The sequence below is a fragment of the Belonocnema kinseyi genome, chromosome 2, assembly GCF_010883055.1.
Source record: "Belonocnema kinseyi isolate 2016_QV_RU_SX_M_011 chromosome 2, B_treatae_v1, whole genome shotgun sequence".
Classification (NCBI taxonomy): domain Eukaryota; kingdom Metazoa; phylum Arthropoda; class Insecta; order Hymenoptera; family Cynipidae; genus Belonocnema; species Belonocnema kinseyi.
The window spans coordinates 65,183,113-65,194,661 of NC_046658.1; the positions used below are offsets into that span (position 1 = coordinate 65,183,113).

At 29.3% G+C, this 11,549-nt stretch overlaps 1 protein-coding gene across 5 annotated transcripts in view; it reads left to right on the forward strand.

The window, feature by feature from the left end:
- Positions 1 to 11,549, forward strand: part of LOC117167327 (transferrin-like) — a 23,606-nt gene that overhangs the window by 11,006 nt on the left and 1,051 nt on the right. Inside the window, exons 4-17 of one of the 5 annotated variants that reach the window (XM_033352175.1) lie at positions 1,528 to 1,803; positions 2,355 to 2,466; positions 4,299 to 4,438; positions 4,547 to 4,671; positions 6,003 to 6,147; positions 6,215 to 6,372; positions 6,540 to 6,658; positions 6,772 to 6,914; positions 6,999 to 7,245; positions 7,341 to 7,489; positions 7,561 to 7,725; positions 7,871 to 7,969; positions 8,300 to 8,400; positions 8,842 to 8,997. In XM_033352175.1, the coding sequence (XP_033208066.1) occupies positions 1,716 to 1,803; positions 2,355 to 2,466; positions 4,299 to 4,438; positions 4,547 to 4,671; positions 6,003 to 6,147; positions 6,215 to 6,372; positions 6,540 to 6,658; positions 6,772 to 6,914; positions 6,999 to 7,245; positions 7,341 to 7,489; positions 7,561 to 7,725; positions 7,871 to 7,969; positions 8,300 to 8,400; positions 8,842 to 8,997 (1,947 nt within the window). In that variant the 5' untranslated portion in view covers positions 1,528 to 1,715. The remainder of the gene's footprint in view (positions 1 to 1,527; positions 1,804 to 2,354; positions 2,467 to 4,298; positions 4,439 to 4,546; positions 4,672 to 6,002; positions 6,148 to 6,214; positions 6,373 to 6,539; positions 6,659 to 6,771; positions 6,915 to 6,998; positions 7,246 to 7,340; positions 7,490 to 7,560; positions 7,726 to 7,870; positions 7,970 to 8,299; positions 8,401 to 8,841; positions 8,998 to 11,549) is intronic. The other 4 variants (XM_033352177.1, XM_033352178.1, XM_033352179.1 and 1 more) reach the window with 4 other exon arrangements.

Genomic DNA, 11,549 nt, shown 5'->3' on the forward strand with positions numbered 1-11,549 from the left:
TAGTTTAGGAGTAGTGATGATTTTAGTTAATGTCAGCGCTGGAGTTTTCGAGTGTACTATAGACTCTGGGGCTTACCGCCGCCGCCGCCACACCATGATCAACAGTTTTCCTCATACCCATGAATTTTTTCAAATCTTTTTCATCGCCTCTTGTATAAAAAATAATGCTCTAAACTTGACTGTTCTTACATCTACCCAAAAATCCTTACTTTTTTTTACATTTTTCAGTCTGCTAAGCGCAAACAATTTTTTACATAAACATTTTCAAGCTCATTTACGTAGAACACTTTCAGCTTTTATATGACTGTTTTCTTGTTGCGCTAGCATTTTATTTAACTGAGTTGTTAAGCTTCAAAGGCAGATGCCTATAGTTTTATCGCCGGTAGTAGGTAAAGCCCAAAACGAAATTTAAACGGAGAAAGAAAAGTTTTCTACTGTATGATAGAATTCAATAAAGAAAATCCTGAAACAATTATAGAAGCAAGTGATTCTAATGAGCTATACGTTCAAGACTTAAAAACAAATTTTTTTTTTCATTTTTAGAGTAAATTGGAGGACAAACGAAAGGGGCTTTATGTTGTTGGAAATCTCAATTACAGTCGCACTTTAGCGCAACACTGAGAGTAAACTGACGCAAAGTTGCGGAACGTGAGACAGTTTTTGATAAAGTAGACCTTTACTTAGTGGTCGTTCTCAACTTCTGAATTATATTCCTTAAATTTATCAAATTTTAAACTTTCTCAAACAAAATACTTAAGCCAGAAAGTGAAAATATGATAGATTCCTAAAAATTTATTCTTAACAGTAATACCGAATTCATTTCAAATTAAGGCAGATGTACAAGTTGTTGAAACGGTTAAATTATGTTCTTCTTTGTTTTTATGACATCATAAAATAATATTATATTAAATTATATTTTCGTTTTGTAAACGAAATTTTTTTCCCCTCTTCTCCAGGGCCGAAACGCAGTGCAGAATATCATGAAATATGCTCTTTACATTAGAATGAATTTAGAAAAAAAATCAAGATAAAGAAAAAAAGTGCAATTTTGAATAGATTGAACTTTAAAATTGATTTTTAAAATTCAAATACTCATAACTTTGTCGGTAAATCGGTAAGATGTGTATCGCCTTATTTCCTTTTAAAACCAACATATTTAAGTAGCAAATATGAATTCTGTGACTGGAGCATAGACTGTCTGCACGATTTGAAATAAATCCATTGCCATGAATATATTTTCATAAGTTTCATAACGGACTGTTGGCATAAAGTGAATTGTATATGGTCTTGGAATTAAATACTTAATACTGTATAAATAGACCTTTCAATTATAAACTAGAACAATTTCTTGTGCGACCATATAAAATGGAAGCACATATATCAATGATTAATTTTCATTACATTTGGAGAATTATTGTAGCCATGGTGACAATTTTTCATTAAAATCGATAGAGGCGATAGAATTAATAAAATGGATCATTTTTTCTTTCAATCATCGCAATTTTTAAAACGATTTGATGTTATTAGGGGAATAGGGATTGCGCAATTTTCTCCCACCAAAACTAACTCCAATGTCAGAATGCCTTTCTACTTTCAAGCTGGACTCTGGTCATCACCGGTATCCGATCGAGTCTATAAAAATTCTGCTAAAGTAAAAGACTTTACGAAAATATACCAGATCTCGATATTTAATTTTTGAGCTTTCACTAGTGAAGATGTATTTCAAACTGTCGACGTTTCTAGCTCTGGGATTTTTCCTTCTCCTTTATTTGCAAGCAACGGTTTTTGCTAAGGATAATAAACGTAAGTTTTTAAATCAGCCATAAATAAGACTGCACCTTCACTAGTATAACTTTCTTGAAAACGAATCTTTAACTATAAGAAACATAGTTCAAGTTAAAAAAGAACAGTTTTCAAATTAAAAACATCGCTATCTTTATACTGGTATTTCCAATTTCTACCTTCAAAATTAAGAATATACGTTTGGAATTGAAAACATCAAGTCATCTTTAATCAAGTAAATTTCTATTCTTTGAGATTCTTATTATAATAATCATATAAGGAAAAAAGTTTGACACAAAGGATTTTTTATTATTTTGCGATACAAGGAATTGTTTAAATTGAATAGCAATATATTTATAGAAATGAGTAATGAAAATATAATGATTAACATTTCTGTATGAATAAAATCGTTTTTTAAAATTTATAATCAAAAATGAATAGTATATTTATTTCCTTTTTGAGTTTCTAAATATTACAGAGTAAACCTTACAGAAAAATATAATTTATATTTTCAACAACGCTAAGTGAATGTTCTGTAACTAATGATAATGAAAATGCTTCTTTTTGTGCAGTGAGATTTTGTACAGTAGACAGCAGAAAAACTCACAGAATTATTAACACTGCATGCCAAAAACTTGTAAAGACAAACAGCAAAGAAGTGGAATGTGTGGTAACATCTGATAGGTATAAGCACTCTTTTAAATGTATTAAATACACAGCGAAAAATGTTGTAAATTATGTTGTAAAGTAATTCTTCAGTGAGAATTAATATTTAAATTCATATCAAGTCATTTTTATAACACATTATTCAAAATTGCCATCTAATAAAATTAATAATTTTCAAAAGTGGATGTAATTATTGGGGTGGCTCAAAAATACTCTTTTTTTGGAGGGCAACAATCCCTCCATTTCATTCCGCATCCCAAAAAAGAAATTCCCTAATTTTTTAATTGGTTTTATTTTGTTTTTAACAAGTGTCGATTTTGACTTGAAGTTTCCCATGTAAAATGCACCGAGAAAAATCACTTTTTTCAGTTTATGGAATATATTTGAAGGATTTCGGAAAATGTGACGGAAAAGAATAGAGGCTGGTAGAGAATTATCCAACGAAGAATTTCGTGAAAACTGAAAATTAACCATAAAAAGAGGTCAATTATTCCTGAAATCGACCTTTTGAGCACGGTAGTCTCGCCTTTTTTACTTAAAATTATTTATATTGTTCTATTGGAATATTTATCAACATTGGCTCATTCATTTTTTATTATTTAAACAGATGGAATTTATTTAAATAATATTGCTTTCAAAAATTTGTTTTTTCCCCTAAAAATGATTACTATTGGTCTAGTGGAATATTTATTAACATTGGTTCATTAATTTTCAATTATGCAAACAAATGGAATTTATTGAAAGAGTTTTTGTTTTAAAAATTTATTGTGTTATTAAAAATGATTACTATTTCTTTAGTGGAATGTTTATCAACATTGGTTAAATTTTTGTAATTTTTAAAACAATTTCCATTTGTTTAAATAATTTTGTTCCAAACATTTTTTTTGTAATAAAAATTATTACTGTTGGTTTGGTGGAATATTTATCAATATTTTTTAATTAATTTTTAATTCTGTAAAGAAATGGCATTTGTTTAAAAAAGATTTTTCAAGATTTTCCAATTCTATAAACAATAAATTATTCTTTATTTACAACAACCTCTAATTTGTTTGAATAATAATTTTTCCCCAAAGTCTGTAAATTTTGTTGACAAATTGAAATAAATTAAAATAAATTCTGTAGACAAATGGAATGTGTTTACATAAATAAAAATAAGTAATCAATGCTGTTAAATATTCCACTAGATCAACAGTAATAATTTTCATTACAAAAACTATAAATCATTTAAACAAACCTAATTTGTTTAAACAATTAAAAATGAATAAATTTACGTTGATAAATATTCCACATAGAAATATCAATAATTTTAAACAAAAAAAAAAGAATTACATTTTTCTAACAAATTCCATTTGTTTAAATGATTGAAAATTAATTAACCAATTATAATAAATATTCCAATAGAACAATATAAATAATTCTAAGTTAAAAAATGTGAGAATACAGTGCCTACAACATTTTTTATTTTAAGGCATCATGCATCAGGCCATATGCCTGATGCATGAAATTTTTCATTGAATAATTCTTTACAAGCCTCTATACTTTGCCGCTACATTTCCCCAAACCCTAAAAAATTATTCGAAAAACTCAAAAATGATATTTTTACCCATACATTTTACATGGGAAACTTAAAATAAAAACCGGTACCTGTTAAAATTAAAATAAACAAATATTTAAAAATTAGAGTATTTCTTTTTTTGGATTTTGAATTAAATGAGAGGGGGGGGGGGTGTGGTCGTTGCTCTCTAGCATGAAAAAAATTTGCAATGCAATTTTGGACCACCCTAGTAACTATAGGAAAAATGGTAAATAGTGCTTTCTCCTCGAAATCTAAAATACTTTTAATTTCACAGGGTTTCGTGCCTGAATCTTTTATTGAACGGGACAGTAGATTTTATGACTGCTGAACCTGAAGATCTTTTTATCATTGGATCGAACGCAGAGTACAATCATGAAGTTTTAGTAACACAGGAGTTAAGAATTTATGAAGATGGTAAAGAACGATCAAGTTTCCTAAATACAGGCTGCGAATTTACACCTTAGGAAATCGCAAGCAATTACTTAAAAATTGAAAAAAATTGAAGCTAATTTCTTGTTCTAGCCTCCGTTAGTTCAGAGATGGTTATTATAGTTCATAAAAGTGTAAAAAACTTAGGGGATACTTACAGAATGTCACTCTGTTTATCTGGGATGGAATTTGATAGTGCTGGAATAGATCATCTAAGAGTTCGTATGATATGTATTATTTATTTATACAGGTGCAGGTCTCACAGTTCCTATAAACGAATAAAAAATTTGAATGTAGGATACCATAGGGTTGACAACAAAACATCTTGCGAGCACTGGGAAAAACAAATCGTTCTAACCAAAATTTTTAAATAACTTTTATCATAATGGAATGAAGATATGCATATGTATGTCAGAATATTCTCATAGGAATCTCAATAATATTCTAAAAGATTCTTAAAGGTGCTACAAAATTCCATACTGTTTCAGAATATTCAAGGGCATGAGAGATATATCCAGAATGTTCAATAAAATTCTCTGCAACATTCTGGAAAATTTCAGATTTTGTAGAATATTCTATTCCCTACAATATAAAACACTCCAGAATATTCTAAAATAGGTAAGAATACTATAGAATTGTCCGAAAAATTCCATAATTTACTAAGAATTTTTTTTAAATTAAACAGAATCGTCAATAACATTCTACATACCATTTAACTACTCCAGATACTTGAAAAGATTTACAGAATTATTTTATTTCATAAGTCTCTAAAATATTCCAAGACAGGATACTCTAGAAATATCAAAAACCATTCTATAATATAAAGAGAATTTTAGGAATAAAAGAATATCCAGAAAATCCGAGAATACTCTAGAATAGTAAAGAGCATTCCAATACATTCTTGATCCTTCCAAAATTTTGGTAGACTTTTATAAATGAAGAATGTTCAATAAATTTAAAACCATTCGAGAAACTTTCAGACTATTCCAGAGTTTACCGCAAGATCTATATTTTATGAGGATTCACAGAGAATTTGAATAGTCTAAGAATTTCAAACAACATTTTACAGCACTATAATATTCTAGATAGAATATTCGAGAACATCTAAGAATCATCTATATACATATATTCCAAACATTTTAGAATCCCAGAATAATCTCGGATATCAAAAACCATTTCTGAACTTTGCTAAGCATTCCAGAATATTCTTAAAAATCTTAAAGCATTTCTAGAATACTCCAGGATAAGGATCACATTGCAAATTGGAATTAAATATATATTATAATGATTTTTTTGCTTTAAAAGAACATTAGAAAACACGTTTGTGTTGGGATATATTCAGCCCATTGGAAGTCCATATCCGGGACAATCTGGACCATATATGGAATACTCTAAACACGTGCGCTGTATGATACAATTTATACATAACTATATAGAGACTATAGACTGTGAGGTCTGCAGGCCTTATTTAAAAAAAATCAATACAACTAACTTTCAAAATAAACTTTGCAATATATGGTATTAATAATTTAATTTGTTTCGTATATAGTATTTCGAGAAACAATTCGTTGTCTCAGAATGCGATCCGAAAAAAACTTTATTGGAAAATAGAATGTCAGCTCTGTCTAGCTACTTTGGGAGTGCTTGCATTGGTGGTCCTTGGACGTCTGATGAATATTTCAATACTAAATTGAGTAAGCTGGCCTTTTTATAGTAAACTTAATTTTTGATTTTTAATATGAATATTTTTTTATTCTATAGAAAGGAAATATTACAATTTATGTTCCAATTGTCAAAATCCACAAAACTGCTTAAGTGGAGATATTTATGCTGGACCACAGGGTTCATTATTATGCTTAACGGAGGGTAAGGGGGATATTGCATGGGCAAGAGCTGCTGACGTTCTTCAACACTTTCAGGTACATATATTTTACGTGTTCTTTAAATAAACAAAAATAAATAATTATGAATCTAAAGCTGTTTCGGAAGTAATGAATTTTTTAAGAGAAAAATAGTTTTACGCAATAGTTTTTGGGGTCACAATTATGGAAGAGCTTAATAAAATGTTTTTCGTTAAACTTTGTAGACGTTAAATATTAACAAAGAAGAGTACAAGTTTCTCTGTCCAGACAGTAGAACCAGAACATTGTACGATACTCCATGCGTTTGGCTAACACAACCCTGGCGAACTATCATTGCCAGAAAGTAAATTACTTTTCCATTCATATTTAAGATATTGCTTTCTGAAAGAATAAAAATCAAGTTCATTCAATTATATTTCTAACTAAAAAATCTGAAAATTCGTTTAAAAAATCCAGAAACGTTGCTGGGCGTGTTTCCAAGTTTGTGATTGAACAAAATAAGGGAGTAGGAGACTTTCCAAGACTTTTGGAACAAGATTTATACAGAGTACCAGTCTTAGTCGACCCATTTAAAACTCCAGATGATTATCTGGAAATGTGTAATATATCAAGTTTTATAAAGTTTTATTCAATTAGTGTGTTGCTCGGGATAAATTAAAAAAAGATTATACTTTATTTCTTAGTTGCCGAATATTATGCTCTAAAGGATCATATAAAATGTAAGCCTGACCGAAGGATCAAATGGTGTGTCGCAACAAATTTAGAGTATCAAAAATGCAAATGGCTTTCGAATGCTGCTCAAAGTCGTGGGGTAGAGCCATCTATTGAATGTGTCAAAGAAATCAGTTTTTCAGACTGTATAAGCTCACTGAGAAATTGGAATAGTGATATTTTTGTAATACAATCACTGAATGGAATTGAAGCTACGACGTAAGAAATTCTAGAAATAATAATTAAATTAATAATTAAATATGTCCTATATTTTCATTTCTATGTTTCTCTTTCAAAAATATCTCTTGTTCCAGGAAAGGTCTTAAACCAATTGTGCATATGTTGCCGAATGCAACTAATCATGAAAATCAAGTGGTAGCATTGGTCGGAAAGTACGCTAATTTTAAATCGTTGGAGGATATAAAATATCATAATGCTTGTTTTTCTGGATATAGAGACGTTGGTACGAAAAAGAATTACCTTTGATTGAGTATATCCTTTTTAAAAAAATATGTACAATTTTTTATTTAATAGCATGGAATGCCTTTATTTACATAATGAGAAATATGACTGGCGACAACAACTGGTACTGCAATGACGCAAAGATGGTTTCTGATTTTTTCAATGAAAGCTGTGTGCCTGATTTGAATTCATGGAATCACACTTTCCCCAAAAATCTGTACTCAATATGTCTTATAAGTAAAACAACTTCCCTATCTTAGTTTTCGATTATACATATATTATTCTATTCTTAAAATTTGTACAGCTATTTCTTAGTGGACTATGGTTTTCCTCGCATTTTTTAGCATGAAATTATTTACTTATACTCTAATACATTTTGCAGCAGAACTCAAGACTCTAGAATCGACGGCATTGAACTGTTTGGCTCATACGGGCGATGTGGCTTTCATCAATTTGGATAACATGACGGAATTATTGAAAGGTACCTTTATAAATGGTTCAAAGTATATAGATATACCACACATGTCTAGAATATTCAATTTTGTATTGTGTTTAAATAATAACACTTTATTAATTCGATTTTAACCAGCTCTAGTCTCAGTTAAATTCCGAGTTAACAATCAATCAAATAGCATTATTTAAATCAAATAAAAAGTTAAATAAGCCAAAGAGACCTGGCGTTATATATTTTTCACCATTTCCCCAAATTTTAGGATAATATAATTATACATTTTTCAAATAGTAAATACTCACAGAATATAATACCATGTAATTTGTCGACACTCAAGTTAAAAAAAAGCTTTTTTTGTAGAGACTTTCGAAACGCCCTATAGACCAATTTGTGTCGACGAATCGACTTCTCAATCTAAGCTTGAGGAAATATGCTCTTTGACCTGGACACCTCTTGGATCAGTAAGTCTCTTAATTTAGATTATTTATCAAATCATGAAACCCAAGGGATTGCTTACTCTTGATATGTGGTATACAAGCCTTCGAGAAATCTTTAAAATCTTTGTGAAACCTTTTGAAAACTTTAAAATCGTTAGAACCTTTCCGTACACTTTAGAAATCATTGTGAAATCTTGATTCGTTTTAGTTTATTATTGATATTCACAATTATACAAAGATTTCTTTAAAGCATGCAAGTGCAAATTAAATTTGTTTGGGTTGAGAAGCAACCCAAGAACCTTGTGAACTTTGGTAATTTTGCGAAATATTTGAAATATTTTGTAACCTTTGACATTTCTGTGAATTGCTAAAAAATTTTTAATCTTTAAATCTGCAAATGTACACTCAGAAGCCGAGTGGTCAAGGCCCCGAACAAATCTGAAAAACTAATTTTTTTTATAACAGGTAATGATGCACACGAACGTATCAAAGTCGAGGGAACAGGAAATTTATCTGATGTTAGTAGAATTAAATGCACTATTTGGTAATGAATTCAAAGGGGACACTCCACAAATTTCTATGTACGGAACTTTCGAAGGAACGAACAACGTTCTTTTCCCAGTGAGTAACGTATTCAATTGTTATCCGGAATAATTGATGTTTCAAATATATTTCCTCTTTTAAAAAAGTAGTTAAGTAAAATTGATTCAAAACTTTTAATACATTTATTCATTAAATGAATGTCTCATTAATTTAATTTTATCTTAACATGAATAGTCTAATTCAAAAGAAAAAAAACAATATCTTATTTTGAAAAATATATCAAATTCAAGACTGGGAAAATGTAAATTTGCGAAAAATTACTTCAGACAGTGACACTGGTTCTTATTTTTACATTTTCATTAGGAGCTATTCGAAAATTAAAAGATGTATATTAATATTGATTACATTGTTGAAAAAAAAATCAAAGTTAAATAACGAAACTCAAATATAAGTTTTTGACGTGAACATCAGAAAAAAATATTTCTTTAAAATAATAACAGGATGACCGCTGGTCTAGAAAATCCTGAAAATCAGGGAATTTCGTTTTTCAGGAAAAAGCAGAGATTTATAAAAAAAGGGCTTCTAAAAGTCATTGAATTTCTACCAAAATTTTTTAAAAATAACTATCAAGGGTACGGGATTTAAAAAGTTTCAATTTTAATTTTGTTTCTTCCAATTATATATTAAAAATGTCTTGAAGATTCGCATTCTGTTCTTTAAAATATATCCATGGTCACAGAGGCGACGGGCCATACGAGGCACAGGGGGCAATTGCCTCCCCTAGAAATCGACCAGAGGGGCAAAATCTTGATTTGATTCTTTCTTTCTTTGTTCAATATTTGAAATCTATCCGAAATATTTCAAATTATTTTAAATCTTTGAAATATCATTGCAACCTTTGACCAATCTTCGCGAAATCTTTGGAAATCTGCGAAATATTTGATAATATTTGTGAAATTATTGAAATCTTTAAAGCAATTGTGAAATCTTGATCGCCTTGCAATCTATTTAAAATCTTTGTAAAATAATAGAAATATTTCTGAAATCAGTTCAGTTCATGTTTCAAATAATTTTGACATATTTGGCAATAATTCTGAAATCTTTCGGAAATCATTAAAATCTCTTAAATCTTTCTGAAATCTTTGAGTTTTTTGTTTAAATCTTTGCGAAATATTTTTAATATTTTTGAATTATTTGGTAATATTTGTGAATTTATTGAAATGTTTGGGAAATACTTAAGAAATGATTGTAGTCTTTGTGACGTCTTTGCAATATTTCTGAAAATTTCGTAATCTTTGTGAAATCATTTAAATCTTCGGGAAATCATTGAAATATTTGTAAGATCATTGTTAGTTCTTTTTAAAAATCTTTGCGAAATATTTTTCAAACATTCGGTAATATTTATTTAATTATTAAAATCTTTGAGAAATGATTGAAGTCTTCGTGAAGTATTTTAAATGTTTTCGAAATCTTTGAAATCTCTTTAAAATCATGGAAATCTTTTTTCAATCTTTCAAATCTATCTGAAATCTTTGTGGAATAATATAGGTCTTTGTGAAATCTTTTAAATCTATCTGAAATCTTTGCGAAATGTATGAAATATTTGTGAAATATCTATGAAATCTTTGATAAATTGTTGCATTCTTTGTAAAATCTTTTAAGTCCATCCGAAATCTTTGCGGAACCTGTAAAATCATTGGGTAATCATTGAAATCCTTGGCAATATGAATTTCATACCTGTATTTATTATTTATGCTCGATTTTTACATAGTATAATAATATTTTTCTATCAAGTTATTTGGCCCAATAAATTTCCTAAATATATCAAGCATTGTTTGAAATGCCTTGAATTTAACTGTATACTTGCTTTTCTATATTATAGAATTTTCCAGAATTTACAGATTATTTTATCAATAAATTTGAGAATTTTTGCATTTTGGACTGATTTACTTGCCAAGTTACAAATTAAACTACAATAGAATAATAACTGTAAATAAGAAAATAATATTCCGTGTCTTTTAGTTCTTCTTTATTCATAATGTGTCCCCTAAGGGTTTACATGACTTCCATTCCTTACAATCTTTCCGTTTAAATCTATATATTGTTTACAATCTTATCCTTTCTATATATACAATTATTTACAACTATTTACATAAAGTCTTATATCTAGTTCCTTATTTCTATTTCCTGCGATAGCGCAATTTAGGACTTATTAGTAAGCGAGTGAGCGAGCGAACGAAAGCGAGAGTGCAAGCGAGAGAGAGAGAGAGTATGAGAACGCAAACGCATCTTAGTCTGCTTATCTTTTACTTTACCATTACTTACAATTTTCACGCTTCTAATATAAGCGACTTCCGTTTCCTTTTTCTTTCACTTTCTTTATACCCCCATTTACCTTTTTCACGTGTATTCTTTCATTCTCCCTCATTCGCTCCCCTAGCACCCTCTAACTCCTTCATCCATTCTTCTCCTAATCCATCTTCGCCTAGAATCTTAATCACACTTTCTTGCCAGCTTCCTTTATCTTACATTCCTCTCCTACATCCTTCCCATACATGCTCCCATGTTTCCTCCTCCCATTCACATATTCTACACCTTCTGTTCTCTTCTTTTTCCCAGTACATCCCCTC